The sequence below is a fragment of the Pagrus pagrus genome (genome assembly GCF_965226575.1).
Source record: "Pagrus pagrus genome assembly, chromosome: 5".
NCBI classification, from domain to species: domain Eukaryota; kingdom Metazoa; phylum Chordata; class Actinopteri; order Spariformes; family Sparidae; genus Pagrus; species Pagrus pagrus.
Genome location: NC_140189.1, coordinates 5,100,593 through 5,121,604, shown reverse-complemented (window position 1 = coordinate 5,121,604; position 21,012 = coordinate 5,100,593). Strand labels below are relative to the sequence as shown.

Sequence of the window (21,012 nt, the reverse complement as noted above, 5' to 3'; positions counted from 1 at the left end):
CTTGATCTCCCCCTTGGGACGATCCGGCTGGTCAGGTTGGACGGTTGTTATCCAAATCCAAAACACCCACTTCCTTTTCCAATTCTGATGAATGTATTTCTAAGAAAAAACAAAGTAACATTTGAAGAAGCTTCTGGACGCTGCATCTTCATGTAATGCCGTTGTCATCCATCAGTGCAATTAGAGTTTGGCCAGTTAATGTGTGGAAATATACATTTTCAAAGTTTACAGTTGACCTTGGAAGCAGATCATGTAATATGATTGAAAGCTCCAGAGAAGTCATTAAATGGACCTTGTCCGGATATCTCATTACAAATATTTAGTTGTTTCAAACTCACAAACGTTGAAACACCGCCTTGAACAGCGGTCTCCGTCTTGGCAGCCATCTCCATGTGTGGATGTGTTTGTGAATTTGTTCGTGTCTTTGCACTGCATTAAAAATAATGCTTCAACCCGTTAATTTGGCCACCGGTGAAGGAAAAAAATCAGTGTTTGAACATAGATAACCACATCAACAACCTTTGTTTTTCTTTGTTTTGACATCACTGTGAAGTCCAAAACAAATCAACATTCTTTTTTTATTAATGCTCCGAGTCTCCGAGCTGAAGAAGACTGCTTCTGATGAAATGAAGATAAAGTGGAGAAGGGAAAATATGTCAGTTTGTTTAATTTCTCAGAACTGCTTTGGATATATTTAGTAGAAATGACAAAGCACGACGTCGATGTTTCCCTGGAGGATTGTTGAGACGTATCAGGGTTTTGTTTTTTTACTCCCTCTACTTTCTTTGGTTGGTTTTGTCTGTGAAGCATTTAATCAATCAATTCTATCTGTCCGGTTGGATTTATCAGTCCCAGGCTGCTGTATTGAATAAGGAGTAAAGCTGTCTGGCCTGCGGGGGAATATTGAAGTGCTGGTTGATTGTGAAATTGCTGGTTTGTGTGTTTGTGTGGGTGGAGGGCAGAAAACGCAAACACACACAAGAAAGTGCAACAATGAGCCTGCAGTACACAATCTGTACAGTCCTCTTTGTGTGTGTGTGTGTGTGTGTGTGTGTGTGTGTGTGTGTGTGTGTGTGTGTGTGTGTGAGGGAGGAGGGAGATTGTATCTATAGAGCCGGTGAGCATGCATGAGTGCGTTCACGAGTGCTGTCGTGCAGTTGGGTGTTGTAGGGCATGTGTTCGTGCCTGCCGTGACTCGAGCTGCTTGATTGAGTTTGACACGTTTTAGTGTGTGTGAGCATGTTCGTGTGTTTCTGTATTTATGAGGTTCTCGTGTCCTTGTAAGGTAGCGGGGTGTCAAGTGTTGCCAAGTGACGACAATGTGCCAGAAGTCCAGTGTTTCAGGATCAGGTTCAGGTCGTTAGGGGTGAAGGTCGTCTTTTTTTGATAGATTAAGGAACGATTAGAGTCAAAGGTGACGTCCTCATATTGTTTGTTTTCTCTGACTAATAATCCTAAATCTATGATACTGAAAAGGGAAAAAACAAAAATCCACACTTATTTGAAGATGTTGTTGTTCCTTTCTTGCAAACCAGATTAAAGGGGCTCTACGTAAAAAGTTGTAATAATTGTCATGTATTCGTTGTTTTTTTTCATTAGCCATATATGTCAACGGATTGTAATGACCTTCCCCATCTCTCTCGGTTGCCTATACAAGCCTGTGGACGATTTGTTGAAGTTTTAATGCTGCTGGATTGTGGATTTCTGTGTGAAGGACTCTGGTTGGATCCAGTGTATGTGACTTTATGTACATTCTCGAGCATCTTGTCTCAGTGCCGCTCTCTCCGCTAACAGGGAGCAACAGTAGCTAACTGTAGTTTATAAATGGAGTCTGAGAACATCATCTAACGACCGGCTTCCAGCACATCACAGAAGTCTCACAGAGCCCCTTTAAATTGTATGTTTCATTGTATCATATCCACAAGATTCCTAAGGAGGTTACTGGGGAAGTGATATTGGGTGATACTTAGGGTGCTTGGTGGAACTTGTGTAACTAACAAAGTATCAGAATAACTGACACGCCTGCATTTTCAAGGCTCTAGAAGCGTTAGTTAGGTGGGTTAAGCAATAATAATAGTGTCAGGAGTATTCACTGGATAAAGTTGCTAACCTAGATCTTCATGAATGAACAGTATGTTGCACCAATCACTCTAAAAGAAAGGATTTGCTTCTTGTTACCATGGAAAGCGCTGTTTCCAGTTAAGTGACTGGACGTGCCAGAAGTCACGTTCATAATGTGCGCAAGGTATCATGGGGGCTGGGAATTATTTGAAATAAACATTTCTAAAACAAAACACCTGTCATATCATGTTCAGACTGCATATAGGCTGACGTTCTTATCCTGAGGTGGGGAGGATGGTGGTTTCCGTGACAGTTAGACCACCGTTCGACACCACTTCGAGGTCACCGTTCTCATCCCATTTCAACTGACAAAACTGTGAGTTTTGGTATGATGTCTGGACGTCTTTCTGGCAACAAAACTGGCATTTTAAGCCAAAACAGGATCTTTTCCAAACCCTAACCAAGTGATTGTTTTCCCGCATCCTAACCAGGCCTTAAGCACAGCATTGTCGCAACATTAGACTGGAAATTTGAATGCAAAGAAAAGTAAAGTTTCAACATGTGTGTGGTTGCAGAAACATTTGCACAGTTGAGTATTTTGTGCCACCAAATTAAATTTAAAGTCATTCTCACTTGGACGTTCAGAGTTGAGATGAACAGATCAAAACCTGCTGTTTGTAAATGTGTGAAAGTTCAAGTGAGTTTAACATCCTTCCAGGCTCAGTAAATAAAGGCAGAGAGGGGAAGAGGAATCAGGGAGTTGAGTGGAGTTTGTGCGGAAAAGATATGTAAAAAATAAAAAAAACATAAATCCTAAATCCTGTTGTTGTAATCCCCAATCCCCTGAGCTGTGATGGTAGGTGAAGAGGTAGATTAGCGGTCCAGCTGCCGCTGCACTTTCAGGTGAATCAGACATTAACCCTGACGGCCTCGTTCGCTCGCTCGCTCTGTTTGTATACCTCCCTCGATGTGTCTCGACCCTCTCTCGCCCCAGCACTAGGAGCAGAGAGAGCGAGAGGACCGCGGGCTCAGGGTTGACCCACATCTGGAGCACCGAACCTTGTCTCTGTTGCACAGTTTATTTCTGCTCGCATGACGAAAGCAGGAGGTGAATTTAGGCCGTCGACCTGTTATGTCATTTGAGTTGTGTTAATGAAGGAGCTCGTCTGTTCATTCGAGGTCAATATCTCACAGCTGACAGCTTTTTTCTTACTGAGGAGTCCTTATCAGTGTGTTTTCACTTTATATCACAAAAATCAATGAATTCAGGATTCTTACACAACATGATTTGTTTTAGACGGGGAGGTTTTTTCTGTCATGTTGTGGTGAAGTTAGAATTAAACCCGAGCTGTGTTTTATGTTTTATCTCCTTCATTACCTGTGTCTGATGGTTTTTTCCTGTCTCGAGGTGAAGTTAGGTGACACCCTGTGATTTATTCATTTGGATTTTTATATCCATAACATGTTGCTGAAAGCAAATGTATGTGAATACACACTTAACCAGTTACTTCTGCCTTCTCACACCGGAGCCACACATGTTAAAATATACATGTGCTCATAGCACTGTCAGGTAATTTGATAAAAGCAGCAGCCAAATAATAGAGATGTTAGTGAAACGGGAAGCTTCCCCTAATGAAGCATGAACATTTAATGATAAAGCTCTTCATCAGGGGAATTAGATACAGAGAGGAAACGTGTGGTGAAAGGAATCAAATATATGACACTGTGAGAAATACAACAGTCAACATATAAAAGGTTTTAATATTTGTATACTGTTCCAGTGTGCATCACTAGTAATTTCCATAAAACTGCAGCCGCTGCAGGAGTAAATAAACCCACACAGGTATTTGTTTGTTTGTTTGTTTGCTTTTTAAATGTGATTAAAAAAAGATGGTAGTGCTTTGTATTGTACATTTACCTTCTGGGATCCAACGTTCTCCAAAAATGTGTTCAAAACTTGTATTATATTTTGAAAGGCAGACATTAAAAAAATATTGTATTATTTATTCTGCTCACTGAAACAAAACAGCAGAAACATGACAAGAAAAGAAAAGAAGCAGCTTGTGCAGGTGAGATTATAAAAGACTTCTAGAAGGAATCTCACCTCAATAACCAATACAAGCAAACACAAAAGTCATGTAATCCACAAAAATGTAAATAAGGGACTCAGATCCTTAATTTAAGTAAAACTTGTAACACTACTGTAAAAATGCTCAATTACAAATAAACATGTTCGGACATTTTAAAAGTATCACAAGCAAAATATACTTGAAGTATCAAAAGTAAACGTTTTTAAAGTAACGCTGCTCACTATGAAGGATGGTAACTACTTTTATAGTATTTCATTATTACCTGTGTGTTCATCATAGTGATGGAATGTAACTAACTACATTTACTCAAGTACTGTACTTAAGTGCAATTATGAGGTACTATTTTCATTTTCTGCTACATTATACTTCCACTTCACTACATTTGAAGGGAAATATTGTAGTTTTAATCCATTACATTTATTTGATAACTTTAGTTACTTATTACTTTAGTTACTTGTAGATCACATTTTTAGTGAAATTATTAGAATCAGAAAAATGCAGAATATTGGATCCGGTTGACCCACAGTATACAGTGCTCATGTACATATAATTTTACTTTTACTTTTTATACTTATTATATATTATATATAAAAAACATTTGATACTTACGTATGTTTAAAATCGTGATCTTATTTTTAAGACTTTTGCTCTAGTACTCTTTGTTTATGGGTGACTTTCACTGTTACTAAAGTAATATTTGAACACGTTGTATTTACTGCTATTCGAGAATTATTACTAATTAATCATTGAAAGTTTTACAACACTGGTCCAATATCATCGATCCATTAGTATGTAGGCAGGATTTCAATTATTCAATTACTTTACAGACCTTTACGGGTAGATTAATAATACATGAGTAGAAATAATTCATATTTTATAATCTCATCACACACTTTTGTACAAAAAGATCATTATCTGAAAAATAAGCGTTACCTCTATCCATCAAATAAATGACTGTAAGTAAAAGCACAAAAGTCATGGACTAGAAGTATAAAAAAAGGATAAATGGAGGTACTTCTTACTTCCCACCACGGGTGAGCAGACTTGACAGATACAACACATTAAGGAGCTTTTCTTTTTTTCTAGTAGAAATCTCTGCAAAACTAAAAGAACTTCTGAGGACACTCCGAAAACACAGAGAGGAATTTTAAAGTATTTGCATTTGAAGCAGGATTTTGCCGACAGGGTTGCATAATTTGTTCCAAACGTAGGAATCATTCAAGAGTGTGAGGCTGTTTGAAATTCAGCTCCGCAGGTCTTTTCACTCTGTTTCAGCACAATAAAATACACTGAAGAATAAAATTCATTATTAAGAGCATGAGCACCCTCAATGAGATCATCACCATTAATCCCAACTGCTCTGCTGTGAAATAAATCCTGTGAATGGTGAAGCCCCATTGACACACAGTAAGAGAGAGAGAGAGAGAGAGAGAGAGAGAGAGAGAGAGAGGCAGTCCGTCGGCGTCTCACGTTCTTAATTAACCTCTCTGGCCAGTCCTTCTAATGTGAGCCTAATGTGATCCACAGCCCTCCATTACGGCTCAGAGAGGGCTATCAGTCAGGTTTCAGCCCGCTGCGGAGGAAACTGTCACTGCTGGCCTGGAGCTCATGTAAACTACCCAACAGAGGCAGCCGGGGAGCCGGCTCAGTCCTCCTTCTCCAAAAATAAAGGAGAATGTGGAGAGGAAGGCAGCGGAAGCACACGAGAAACTGTGACAGTGAATTATTACTTTTTATAGAACCAGCCCAGTATCCAGAGGAATTACAGTCAAATTTACATTTTCAACTTTACATCCAATGCCAACGTTCAAGTAGTGTGGCAGTGAATGGACAATGATACGTCATTTCAAAGACCTGCGATTGATGTTTGTTTGTTCTGACGTAACCAGAATCTTTGCAGAACATCCACCACTTACATTACATTATTCATTTGGCAGACACAAGTTACATACAAATGAGGTTCAATTAAAGCCGCAGTCGATAGAAGAGAAGCTTTTGAGTTTAAGTGCCTCGACATGTCACCTGACACACATGGAACAAGGCTGCAGGTGCATAAAGTAACACATAAGTGCATGGCAATTTACTTTTTTAAGAGAGAGAAAGAGCACATAAGGTGAGTAAGAGTCAGAACAGGTAGGTCTTCAAGCTAATTTTGAAGACACAGAGGGATTCTGCTGAACAAATCGAGTGTTAACCACACTATCTTACCATTTGTCATTGTAATGCCAGATGTTGCTGAAGAAGTCATTTTGACTGCAGAACCAAATTACCATTTTTTCAGTGTATTCATTTTTGTTCTTTTAAAGTCAGAGGTTTTATCCTGATGCACCTGTCAGGTGTGCAGGAACTTTTACAAGAAAGCCAGCATCCAGAGATAGTATGTTCAGATAACTCTGAGATTCTCTAAAGAGTAATGATCATTTCTGATGCATATTCTGAGTTTTGTTGATATTTGGTCAAATCAGGTCCTGAGGACATATACTAGGATAAGGTATACATCTTTTTTTGTCACGTATGTGGTCCAAATATGACCTAATTTCTACACTATCTGGGATGACATGAACTCGATATTCTAGCGGAATAAAATTGGGAGTTGGATAGTCTCTTCGGAAATCTGTGACTCTCGTGATCACACAGTATCACGATGGATATCATCATATTTGGATCCTTTCTTGGAATATTCAGGCAACAGTTTCTCTGGATTCTAGGGGATTTTGTAGTAATTTTACCAAAAGTTATTGAAAAAAAGGTTGTGATAGGATGTTAAAAAAAGAGTACCAGAGATCAGAGATCCAGAACCACAACAGCAAAATGCAGCAACGTAAATGAAAGTCACCCGTAGTGTAACCAAAACCTAAAATCTAACAGCACATAACTTTCATTTTTCTACACACCATCAACAAAGAAAGATGGCTTGACAACAACCAGTGTGTTTAACCTCGGCACCAAAGGTGTGACGGACACAGACGCTTATCCAGGAGTTCACTGTTGTAGCAGGATGAGTAAAGGTTTGGTGTTGGACTGCAGGAGGACAGATGCAGATTTCAATCACAATTGCTCCTTAAATGTTCTGTTTTGTAGATCAGCTTTTGTTTTCTTTAGAAACATTGCGAAATGTCTTGCGGCTAGCTGCTCTTCTCAAAGTCTAAAATGTGGACTAATGTATTTTAAATCAATCTTTAGTGTCTCGTGCATAACATTTAATAAGTCGAGCCAACCAGGAGATGTGGTCTGGTCCAGACTCGTGCATTTCGATCAGGATCAAGACCTTTGTTGCACTATTAAATATATACTGTACGTCTGACAGGAATGTATTTTGTCACAACATTAATACCCTGAGTGCCGCAATCCCTATGCACGAGGATTATTATGATTGACCCATTACCACAGTTTGTGTGCTGTCTGAAAGTTTTCTTCAACAAGAAAGGAAAAATAAAAACAGCAGAAAGCTAACATTAACAAGGACAAAGTGTACAGAAAAGGTTGGGCCTGTTTTATGGGAATCAGCAGTATGGTTAGCACACGTCTTCAATTCTGTATGCAAATTGTGTGAGGATGGTTGGATGTATTGGATTAGAGCGATACATCGCCTGGAGGGATTTGTTTACTGTGATTGTGGCTACGAGGTGCAGCTGAGTACAGTCAGAAGTCTCTATAATCTGAGAGAAGAATGTCCTCGAGGGTTTTTACAGCTTTTATGCAACTGTTACCATGTATGTGAGCTGCTTTAAAGAGTTCTTTGAAGCAGCGAGGGCACAGATTTACAGTAAGACTGGAAGGAAACTAGCAGGATAGGTCAGCTAGTTCTGTGATTTCTGGGAGCAGTAGTCAAGCTTTTTTAAAAACGATTTCAGCCCAGTTGCAGAGCCTTTTGACTGATCTGATTGCTTGGCAGGAATTTGCTGTATCTCTGCTCCGACATGAACACTGTGCTGCACTCGGACTCGTCTTTCTGTGTTGGAGGTGAAGCTGCCGTTGCGGTGCAGGTAGCTGCTGCAGCAGCAGCAGCAGCAGCAGTAGTCCCAGTTGTGCTGATTTCTGTGGTTTCTACCCTGGTGCTTTATTGATTCGTTAGTGACACTGATAGTCCAGAGAGAAAGAGCGGGAGCAATCGGACTGAGGCTACCTGCTTCGGAAGGCTGTCTAATTAGAAAGACAGAGCGAGGGGGCATCAAGTAGATGGATACCGCAGCCCTGTGAGAGGGGAGAGAGGAGAGAGGCTCCTCTGAGCGTCCGGGCAGAGTGACATCCCCCCCTGCTGGGGGAGAGAGACCACTGCAGAGGGATCAGATCAATAGCGCCACTCATCCTTGAAGGAGAGGCCCGCCTGGCAGCAGCTCGCTTGTTTAACACAGACAAGCTCTCCAGACTGAAAAAGAGAGAGCCCCTTTAGAAATCAAAGGGAAGTCGAACATTACCGCCTCTCGCCTCCATTTCAATCAGGCCGGTCCCCACTGCTGTGTCTGAACTCAGAATGCAAATTAGTATATTTACATCAAGTGTTTTCATTACAATAAATCATTTGTATCTGAGTTATCTGTTCTGGTTCTGGAGGGCGATGACTTCTGTCAGATGCATCAAAAAATAACTGGCCTACATCACAAGGCTCATCCAGTAGGGAAAAAAAGTACATTAAAGCATGTTTCCTGTAGCCTGGAGGTAAGAAGCTACTAAAACCTGACGTCTGTCCTCGTCCACTTCTCTTTCACCTCAGCATCACGGGGGAAAGAAATAAGAGCGACGGCCGAGCGTTGAGATGCTTCCTGCCCTGCAGCTCACTCTGTTTTTGGCGCACTTGGCCTTCCGGGAAAAGTGATGAACATTTGGAGAAGTGGCCCGAGGGCCGCGACTGCAGACGCCATCCCGCTGTTTAAAAATGACAGCGCCCTATTAGGGACTTCCTGATTGATCGGCTATAATCAGCTCGTTAGCCGTGATTAGGCGTTTTTCGGCAGGGGGGCAGCTCTACATGCTGGTTTGCTCTAAATGCCTTGATCTCACAGGCTGTTCAGCAGCTTTAAGAACAAAGGCAGATAAGAGCGCGCAGGGATTAAGAGGCCTGAAGAGAGCGATCAGCGATCTCCGCGGGCTGAACTCAACCTTCAGATTGACAGGTCGACTGTGAAGTGTCGCAACACACTCGCTGTTTCCTGATTAGAAGAAGAAGAGCTTACAGTAATTGACAGAGTGGAAGCCCTCGCTGTTTTCATCCAGCATTTGTACTGAGGTCATTTATGTCTTGAATATAATTATCGTGCAGATTTTTATGTTAATATCCGTATTTATGTGGCTGCCTGTCGGCTTAGGAAATACTTTGACCTCCTGCCCTTATTATGCTCTAAAAAGCAAAAACATGAATTCTCATCAGGCTCTACATGTTTTTACAAGAGCAAAGGGGCTGACCTTTTATTATCAGGACGTACTGATAATTGAACATCAGTTCTTTTTCTTGATTTTAGAGGCTCAGCATGCAAGCTATCATTCAGTACAATACATGACATGAACACACACGCTTATTTATTTTTGACTCAATCCCACACACACACACACACATGCACACACACACACACACGCACACACACACACACCGTTCTGCTGCCCCAAATACTCACTAGAGCACCAAATCTGGATTAATCCGCCGCTGGATATAGTCCCCAACAAATGCATTCTTTCCTCCTGTTTAAGTAGTATTTGTTAAAAAATACAGAAACCAGATGCTTCAGGTATTTACTGAGCCTTTTATAAAAATAAAACTATAAATGTGTGACTTGTTTTTAAAGATTTATGTCCATGAAAAGACAATAAACTATTTAAACAATTTGATATGTCAACAGAGACACCAAGCTTATCCTTTACATTGAATTAGTGTTATTTTACAAATTATTGATTAAAGCAATGGTTTTGTGTGTTTATGTGGAGTCTCAGCATGGAGTTTTCATTCTGCCCATCGGACATCAGAGGCTGAATTTAACCCTACATTAAGCTGAAGTGAACCCTGGCTGGCATTTAAACATCGGATTTAATGCATGAAGCTAAAGGTGTCGTGGCCTCCCTCAAATGTTATTCACATCAAATGCTGACAGTGAAAGAGAAGAAAGAGAGGGAGGGAGGACGAGTGCAGCAGATCATGTGGATAATCATTCCAGGTCAGCGGCTTGATGAGCGAGAGACATTAACACACCATGCTTTAATGCAACCAGGGACTCCAGTGGACACAAATGGAGGAGAGAGAGAAAAGCAGGATGGATGGAAGGAATGTTGGGCGGAGAATCAAAAGCATTATATTTTTTTTATTTATTTTTTACATTATTTTTTCCTAGTCTGTAGGATTGGACTGATTTGAATTTTATTGTGATATTCTGTTATTAGCCAAGATCACCAACAGCTAATTATGCAAAGCGACACAACTACAATGTCAAACCATTGTATTCAAATGGAATGAAAATGATCAAGAAAACAGATTTTACACATTTTCTGCAGAATATATGAAGAACATCTTGGCAACATGTCACCCCATGATCTTATGTACTTTTGTTACAGTAACTAAAATTCGGCTTGCCACTTGAATAAAACATTATTAAAATGGTACACAGGCTAATTATCAGCAGCTAGTCCAGTTAGCTTAGCTTAGCACAAAGACTGGACACAGGGTAAACATCTAGCCTTCCTCAGTCCGAAGGTAACAAAATCCACCTCCTAAGCTCTTTAATAGCCTCCTTTGTTTAATCTGCAGAAAACTGATGAATCAAAGCGAAAACAGTTTCTCTACAAGTAAAGTATTTGAGCACCTTTTAACTCTGATGACGTTTCGTCTCAGACTTTAGCTCACTGTTTCAAATTCTACCCAGACTATCTCGCAAGGTAGATGAATTATCTGACTTGAGCCAAACAAACGCTTGGGAAATGTTTGAAAATTGGCAAAGTCAGGTCATGTTGACATGTGTATCACAAGACTAGCAGTGAGCTACATGGGTCATGACAGCTCTAACCCTGTCTTGTTTGAGCTAAGATAAATGGAGATATGAATGCATCCAAATCACATCGAGGAGCCACTGGAATCTGATCATTTACGACAAACTTTGAGGGGTGAAACACACCTTGCACGTCATCTAACGTTGCCTCATTTGACACAGTCAAGAAATGGACCAATTATAGCTAATTGGATTTGGAGGAAAAGGCTCCACTCTGATGCCACTCAGTTCATGTGAGCGTATCTTCAATCTGAGATAATGTCATGTATCATCCAAGGTGTTGATCCAGGGATCACAAGCCATCAAATTTCTGCTTTTCATATCGGAACGCATTGACCGAACTGCAATCTCACAACCATTCAGCTATTGTCTGGTGACGATCACGATGACGCATTCATATGAAGATAATTTAAGAGTCTCTACTTAAACTTGAGCCTCGCATCTCAAGTTGCTTATCAGACAATGATCAACGATGATCGGGGCACGGAAGGAGTGTTTTGTCCCAGATATCAGTTATTCGTGCTACACCAGAAGCCAGGAAGATTGACCGTTGCTCCCAGAGGCTAAAACACCATCAGACAGTGGTCTATGGTTTCTTACGGTGGTATGAGTGATCACGTACATCCCTGTGTTGTCGATCAAGCCAGCTCCAACAAAAACATTAGCGTCAGTTTTTAAAAATCTTTCTCAGCAGAGCGGTCGACCCTAAAAGAACATTTTTAAACTCCCATCCACTTAGACATTCCTCTCAGCTCCACAGAATCCACTCACCACTGACATATTGATACTGAAACATCCTAAAAAGCTTCAAATGGCCCTAATCGAGAAGAGAGGCAGAGGGGAGAACAGGGGGGAAAGGGTGGAGGGCAGTTTGAGATGAATCCACCAGAAAATGAATCAGCAAAGGCAAATGTATAATATATTTCCTTCCACCCCGCTCGGCTGGAATTGCTTCTGGGGGAAAATCATGAAGCGGAACGCAAGCCGAGGAATTCCTCCTCCGGCCTCCTTCGGGAGAGACTGATGCCGGCGTTAGTTGAGGCTGACACCTTTCCGAATCGTGTTTTATGTAAATGCGGGTCTCTAAAACAAGTATCCAAGGGTAATATTTGCAGAGGAGATGGCGGAGGATAGCAGGCCCGACGCAGTTTGCTTTCTGCTTCCTGCTAATCTGCCCGATTAATCACATCAGCAGAGGCAGAGATATAAATGCTTCAATCAGGAGAGGAAAGCATGATGGATGAGTGGGCTAAGAGGTCTTCTTGCTCTCTTTCTCCCTTCCTTATTCCATCTCTTCTCTGCCCTCCATCTCTTATCCTCCCTCCATCACTGTAGCTCCGTTTAACAAATGATTCCTCTCGCTCCACCTTTTTTTCTGTCTTCTTCTGTTTTGCCATATTTCTCTCCCTCACCTTTTAAAAATGTGTTGCTCTCTATCTCTTTTTTGTTTTCTTTATCTCGGCCTCTTTTTTTCTCTTTCTGTCAGGAATTTTCCCTTCCATCTCTATATTTGCCTTCCTGTCTTCTTCTATTTTTCCATCCTCTGGCTCTCACCTCTTTTTTCATCCATTTCCCTTCGATCTGTTTTGCTCTTTCTCCTCCTCCTTTATCCTCAATTGCTCCTGGGATTTTAACTTAAGGCCCCTTTAAATAAATTAACATGAATTAACGGCACGAAAATACAAAATAACACCGCAATTCTTCCTTCAACATTATTCACATTTACCCGCAAAGACAAAAAAGTTGATGGTGAGCCAGTTTGAATTCATCTTGGACGTACAAGCCCAGCGTCTGAGAAGAGCTACACTGATATGAGCTGTGCCCATTGTGGCAAATAGATGAAGTATGTGTCAGTGACAGGGGAGAGGCTCTGTAGCTGTGGCCAAGGCTGTAGCCAGGATGTTAGAAATCTTGAGGTCACAAGCTAAAGTGGCTCCAGATCTCCACAGTGAAAGCAAGGGCTCCAGTATTTTTCTATCGATTTGCAAAACACGATATCAGGGAGAGACAGGTTTTGATGGTTACGGGTTGGCTGCAGTCGCGAGACGTCACCGCAGCCCGTTTGGAGGCGGGGTCCAAAAAAACTTGACGTGGCCAGAAGTGCTAGTGGAAAAACAACCCTTGACGCCCTTTATATCTTCGCCTTAAATTCCCCCTTTGCTGCCGTAATTATTGCTACGGCCGCTAGAGGTCACCGCCCAACAAGAGACGTAAACATGGGTCGTAATAAGCTGCTTTCACATTCAACCTATGTGGTTGTTTTTCTGATGACGACGGGCTGTACCTGCAGTATTCATTCTGTATAAAGAAGACAATACGTTGAATTGGTATCATAATTATTTATATTCACTGAAATAAATATAATCAAACAAAAAACTTTCTGAAAGGTTATTTTTTATACTTTATTTTTCAATCAAAAACACTGAATATTTAGCTTGTTTTGTATTTAATAATTAAACTGAAAGCATACAATAAACACCAACATGTCATTTGAGTCAACATGTCTTAAGTCGAGTCTCAAGTCATTTACTGTATAGTCTCTCAAGTCATCAAAACTGTGACTGAAGTTGTTATCTTCAGTCCACACCTCATGTCTGATGTTACCCATATAATGTATGTATGGTGCTGTTCAGATTGGGCTTCATCCAAGTGCTGCAAGACATAAAAAACAAGGTTAGTCACTTGTTGTGATCGGCTAAACCTTCTGAATCTTGAGACTTGTGAGGGACTTGTTTTTTATGTGGCATTTTGTCTTATTGTTTAAATTTTTATTACATACAAGTTAATGACTGTAGAGAGGGCCATAAGGTTTGGAGAATGACAGAGAAGATGGAGGGAAGAAGAAGAAGAAGAAGAACAGGGAAAGAGAAGAGGGAAGGAGGAGTGAGCTGGATCCTAAAGCACGGCCATAAATTGCCTCCAGTGTCCAACCCAAAGGGCAAGGCTTCATCCCCCCTCCACTGTATATCTCCTCTGTCCTTCTCTCCACTCATCCATCCATCCATCCATCCATCCTACAGCCCCAGTCCTTGCTGCATTGATGGAGGAAATTTCTAATTAGTCCTGAATGTAATGAATCTTCTGGGCAATCCAAGGGCGCGGGTCCGGTTTCAGTCATGGGTCTTCTTTTTGCCCTGAACAGCGTCTGTCAGGCTGCAGGGCTTCCTCCTTCCTCCCTCATTGTTCTCCTCCTCCTTTCTCTCTTTTCTTTTCCTCATCACGTCTCCTCCTCCCTCCATTGTGCTCCTCATTGCGCCTCCTCCTCACGTCCCTCCGCCCTCCACATTAATCACATGGCAGGGAGAATAAAGCGGAGCATCTGTAATAGTTTAGCAGCGTCACTGAAGGACGGGCAGAGGTCGGCTAGCGTCGTGGCTAATGTGTAGACACCCTCCGTGTGTGTGTGTGTGTGTGTGTGTGTGTACATGTATTAACAGTAATAGATGGGTTGGTGTGGACGCAAGGACAGAACGGGGACATGGGGCGCTAAAAATGGATCGCTACCTGGTGGTCTGACACACACACACAAATCTATAGATACACACACTGACATATATGCATACACACACACACACATGAAGGCTATACATCCCAGCACACACACAAGAAATGTTAAAGAAATGTCCGTCCCGTCCTGTGATCAGATTTTAGGGGCATTTTTATCGTCTTTTCTGTCATTTCATTGATGACTATTGGCTTATTATTGGTGTATTAGCTATTTATTTTGCCTTTCTGCGCACTAAACTCGAGGCTGGTCTCACAGAAGAGAGCTGAGCCGTCTTCTTTTACTGCCTGCTTGATTTGTTGTTGCTGCAGAGGTTTTGCGTCAGTCGTTAAGTTCTCCCGCTGCCAACAGTTCCTCCCGCTTCGGGCTGCGTTCCAGCTCGTATTCTGATCACAAAATGCTCCTTTTTTTTCTTTCCCAGAATGCACTGGAAAGATTTCCTGCTGATATGCTGCCACACAGTCTCCCACAGTGGCCCAGAGGGGACACAAGTCGCATTCATGTGTGACTATTTCGACGTGGTCTTTTATCAAAAATCCAAACACAGATGACTCCTAATCACCGAGAGCTTTTTGTCTGATCATTTTTAATTTCATGGCTGTTGTTTTAACTTTGAAGGGCACTTTGGAGCGCCTGTTATTTTCCACACACACACACACACACACACACACACACACACAGTGTCTCTCGGCCCATCACAGTGTTTGTGTTGGAGTCTGTGAACCAGATAAGGAAGCCATTGTGTCTCCTGTAATGAAAAGGCAGGGTGACGGTGCAGATAGGATTTTCAATATCTCACCGTACCTGGGGTGAAGACGGCGTGCACGCGACACAACCTTGAGTACAGCGCATGTCAATCAATCCAATCCATTCAACCGCTCCAACTCACCCCCCCTCGCTCTCCTTGACGGGTGAGATAAACAGTCGGTGTTCAGCTTCAGCTCGTATTGATGGCTTTTACAAAGAGGAGACAGCAGCTGTGTGATCAATGTTCAGCTCTTAATTTATTAAACCAACGTTTGGGGTCTTCCTGGGTGGAGTTTATATGTTCTCCACATGCCTGCAAGCACCTTAAATGGAAGTGCAGTGCCAAACGTGCTGTCTTCTTTTAATACGGTGGAGTTTATACACGTCAACCATGAACAGGAGGATAAGCAGGTGTAGATAAAACACGGAGGCTGTGGTGAAAGGATGAATGAAAGCAAAGCAAGTCAGCTCAAAGCTCTTTCCGTACACGAGGGCAAATCTAATGAAGTGCTACTCATCCAAATACCAATCAATCAGCCACAGCTGACCATTGGAAAACCGGGCTCTCTGTTTGAACGGCGGTACCGTAAATGTCACGATGTCAATCTTTATGCACTGGCGTGACACTGTAAATGTCACACGGTATAGCTGCGGGTTAGTTTTTTTCTTTCTGAATGCAGAGAGGTGAACATAGAGGAACACAAGTGTTTGAAATGCTGATGTTTTTCCTCCTTTTCTTATAAAAATGAACAAGTAATGCACATTTCTGTCACCTCATTGTTCCATGTGTTTTCTCATGTAGTCAAATGTGGTTTGCTCGTAATAAAAAATTGTGTGTGATTCAACAGGAATGCCGAGTCAAAAGACAGATATGTTTCAAGTCTTTCAGTCGCTTCTCAGTCCGAATAACTGCTCGAGTACATGAAGTGAAACAGATTGAAGGTTCAGTTCAGCAGTAAAGTAATCTGTTGCGAATGACATTGAACAGATCGAGCTCAGTTCAGTTTACAGTTGTGTCTTTTGCATTTAACACCATAAATTAGAGGACATTGTGATTTAACATTGTGTGTGTAGCTAATTTCTTTACAGAGCAGCAACAGCTCGGAAATATTAGAGCAATTTTATGAGCCAACCCAGTTCAGTTCAAATATTAGAATCAGAGTCAGAATACTTCATTCATCCCCAAGGGGAGATTGGGTAATAAATGTTTGCATTGCACGTTTCTGCGAAAACACTGTGGTTAAGGTACAGTACAGGTTTACAGGTAAATGTCCAGTACAGGACACACAAACCACTTGGATTTTTGGTGCAGGGAAAGTTTTCTACTGCAAAGTTTTCCAATGTCTCGCTAAAAACACTCAGTTCTGTCACTTGAAATGGGAAAGGAACGGTGGTCTCACAGTGGTCTTGAAAGGCGCTCTACATCTTGGCAGCTAACTATCTGGCCACCTAGAAACCGTCCTCCTCCGAATAAGAAAGTCAACTCATATAGATTTTATCACTTTAACTATGACACACAAAATTCATTCAGTTTGCAGAAACGTAAAATGCCAACATTTTACTCTTGTAACTGAGATATCCCAACATAACCAGGCGAGGCAAACTGAGGCGTCGTCGGCTAGTTGGGGTTAGTGCTCTTTAATGTATACAAATTAGAAACTAATCAGTGAGAGTTAAGCTAAAGGAAATGAAGTTTTATGGTAAATCAGGATGCAGGTGTGACAGAACTGATGGAGAACAGTGCACGTGAACTCTAATTCAACCTCAAATTTCTAGTTTAATTCAGACTCACAGACATGAAATGATTTTTTTTTCTCACTTCTCATCTTCACTTCATTTCATCTGGATTATTTGATTTTCATGTCTGAATCTCTGTGTAATTAACTGAACTGAAATTGAACTTCTGATACACACACACACCTCACACACACACTCTCACCTCCAACAGCTGCATGTACTTACCTCCAACACCCTCACACACACACACACACACACACACACACACACACACATTCACAAACACACACACACACACACCTCCAACAGTAACGTCTTTCTCTGGTTCCTAACAGCCTGAGTCTTGGCCTGTGTTGCAGGAGGATGAGACAGGTGAGGGGCGCTTCAGCTTCCCCGGCTACGGCATGGGCCCCGCCTGCCTGCAGGCCAAAGACGGCATGGCCATCAAGGGCAACAACAACAACGCCCCAGCGTCCTCGGCCGCGCCCGAGAAGAGCATCGAGGAGATGAAGAAGCTGTTCATCGGCCGGGCCAAGCGCATTGACACGGTGTCCCGTGTGGCCTTCCCGCTCGTCTTCCTCATTTTTAACATTTTCTACTGGATCACTTACAAGATCATCCGCAGCGAGGACATCCACAAGCAGTAGTTGAGAGGCGGAGGAGGAGGAGGAGGAGGAGGAGGGCGAGAACAGTGCGAAGAGGAGAGTGCAGAGAGAAGGAAACAGAGAGAGACGACTTCAATTGGAGATATCATTGCCCCTTTTTTCACGCCTCCTTCCCTCGTCCTCATGCTTCATCCTCTTCCTCTTTTGGTCGAGGATGAGTTGCTTTTCTGTGGCTGACCCCACCTGACACCTACTAGACATTATTTGAGATATTTATTGCTTTCTTTTCCCTTTCTTCTCCTCTCCTTCCCCCCAACAAATCCCAGCTCCAATCCCGTCTCTTTACACCTCCTGAATAATCCGGACCAGTGCAATAGCAATGCAGTAAAATGCATGATATATGAATGTGGCAATATATTAATGAAAAGATGAAAAATGAAAAAGTAAACACAGACTTTTGCCGGCACGCCTGACAAACTGTGCGGGAGTGGACGGACTGGAAAGACAGGAGACGACGAGGACAGAGTCTTGTATTTGATTTTAGGTTTTTTTGTGTGACGACAGATATATAATTCTATATGAATAAGTGATGTCGGGATGGGGTGGGGGATGTGTGAGAAGCATACAGCAGTGTAATATACTCATATATCTATCATAAATGGGGAAAAAAAAGAACTTTATTTTCAAAGGTAAGCATCTGGAAACGAGGGATTTTTCACCCAAAAAAAAGGAAGGAAGGCGGATCGGTGCTTCCATTAAATAAAGCGATGCAAGGGTCACACATTCTATATATCTAGATTTGCTTCAAAACGTGTATTGCAAGCACTCCTCAATGCTTTTCCTCCCCGCCCTGCCGCCGCCAACACCACGAAACCTCGAACTGCAGAGACACTTGAGGTTCGCCGCTGCCGCCGCCAATCATACGACTGGACAAAAAGAGAAAAAAATAATAATAAAGAAACACTGGACAAGCAGTGCTGATTATGAGACAAAATATCTCATCTATCTGTGGTCAACGTGTTCCTCTACCTGTCGTTGATTTATTTCATATTGCATTTTTTTTTTTTTGGTTTGATTTATGTGCCAAGTAAACATGTCGCTTGTGGCTGTGCAGCACTCTGCAGCTCCGACCTTTTCGTCAAGAGGAAGGGAAAAAGGTTTGATGTCTCTCCACAGGCTTCTTCTGGGTTTTTTAATCCCAGAGATCTTAGTTTTCACGACTGGAAACTGAGCGAATCGATCCTGGACCGAATAAAATTGCAGATCCTCGTTTGCTTTCCTCGTTGTGTTCATGGGGACTGAACCACAGATATGTTTACATCTTATTAGTGCTTCCTTGCTTTGACCCCGCCTTAATGTGACACCCCACCCTTTCCCGTCCCCCAGCTGAGAGGACATATGTAGTGAATTATACAGATTATAGCACCTGTTATACCTTAATTAACTGTATGTCCATCTCATTCACACGCACCAACTGTAGCTGCAAACGTCATCATTTGTGAAAAGCTACGTCGTCACGCAGGAGGATTTATTTTGCTATAGCCATGTTGGACGGGATTTGATCATTTAACAGGTCAGTTGGTTTGATTGATAATTCATTAGATGACTTTTACTTTGCGCCAGGCTTCTCTATGCAATGATCAGTATATGCAATTATGATTTTCTCCTTTCTTTTAGCAACTCATCTCATAGACACCAACTGTTTGTGGGTTGTTTCATCCGATCGCTAACTGCTAAACAGTCTTTCGATCTTATTGGTGGATATGGAAGGAATGGAGGTAATAAAGTGAAGTGTTTGCCGCCGTTGCATGCAGATTACTGACAGGAGAAGTGTTTTCTAGTAGAGATCATCAGCAAACATATTGAGCCAAACCTCTGAGCCAGTCAGAACTTGGGAAGAAAGTGCAGACATTTAAGTGAATACAGGTTGTCTTCTTCTTTTTCTGCACGTTTCCATTATTTTCCTCTCTCATCTTGTGTCGTTTACTCAAAAACTCCTAAAGTGCTTCTTTATTTCACATACGGCAGAAATTTACAGAGAAGTTTTAACGTGAAAGAGATGAAAGAGAAATTTTGTAGCAAAACAGAACAAACTTTAAGAGTTATTCTATTCTATTATATTCAATTTCCATCATCATTTACTTAAATTAAAAAATGTGAGTCAGTGTCACCAGCAAATATTTTCACACCAAACTCTTTAGAAATTCCTCAACATTTTGAGAAGTACGTTCTTTTGCTTTCTTAATGAGGGTTCGATAAGATGATCGAGACCATCCGGCGGGAGGTGATTAGCCTAGCTTAGCACGACTGGTTTTATATTTGGTCCATGTATTGGTTGAACAATGGAGGGAATTAATTAGCGGGCTTAGAGAGGCATATTTGTGAAAGCCGGAGAGACCAGGCTAGCTGTTTCCCCCTGTTTCCAGCCTTTATGCTAAGCTAGGCTAATCGCCTCCCAACTCCAGAATAGTATCAATCTTCTCATCAAATTTTTTTAAAGAAAGTGAATAATTACTGTATTTATTTCAAATGTTTTAACTATTCCTCCACCATACAGTGTTTAGTCAGAAACTTAACTCACAAATTTCAAAACAAAAGAATCAACTGGACTAGTACTATACAGTTTAAAATGGCAAATTCTTCTTCAGTTATAATACCAACAAAAACTTTTATCATGCAAAGTTACTGTGATTCCTGGAACAGGATATAAAAAGTGTTTAACTTCACAATAAGAGTACAGTGGAGTGTTTTATTTTGACACAAACAGGGGAAACATGATTCAGTACCAGTCGAAATCAACGTTGTTTATGATGAAAATATTTCAATGAAAATCTCTTCTTGTCAAAATGTTTAAGCCCCAGTCCAACTTGGTTTTGAAGCAAAACCAAAGATGATTTTTTTTTCTTCCCATGTTTGATGTAATTGTCATTGCCTTTTGCTGCTGTTGTGAGCCGAGTGTTCAAGATTTGTTGCAGGATGTGATATAATATTCAGTTTGTCTTTTTAAAATGATTGCCAGATGCGGTATTGAGGTTGCCAGATTAATTTCAGATATACAAATAGAATTATAATAATAGTAATAATATATATATAGGCATATTTTGATATGAAATATTTCTGCATTTTCCCTCCACTTTCTTGTATCACTTCATTTTCAAACTCCCTATAAAGCTACACACTTTTTTATTTTCAACATGTCAACATGTGAGTATGGAGGTATTTAACATTTGTTTCACTCCACCATAAATGTAATACTACTTCTGAGGAATTCAGTTAATTCAAAATGTGTGTAAGAC

The 21,012-nt window shown here is 41.3% G+C and overlaps 1 protein-coding gene across 4 annotated transcripts in view; it reads left to right on the top strand.

Moving 5' to 3' along the window:
- glra1 (glycine receptor, alpha 1) overlaps positions 1–18,090 on the top strand; it is a 120,368-nt gene extending 102,278 nt beyond the window's left edge. For 2 of the 4 annotated variants that reach the window (XM_084353591.1, XM_084353589.1), the window contains one exon: positions 17,471–18,090. In XM_084353591.1, coding sequence (XP_084209717.1) covers positions 17,471–17,758 — 288 coding nt within the window. In that variant the 3' untranslated portion in view covers positions 17,759–18,090. Of the gene's footprint in view, positions 1–17,446 lie in introns of all 4 variants that reach the window. The other 2 variants (XM_084353590.1, XM_084353588.1) reach the window with 1 other exon arrangement.
- Positions 18,091–21,012: the final 2,922 nt, after the last annotated feature.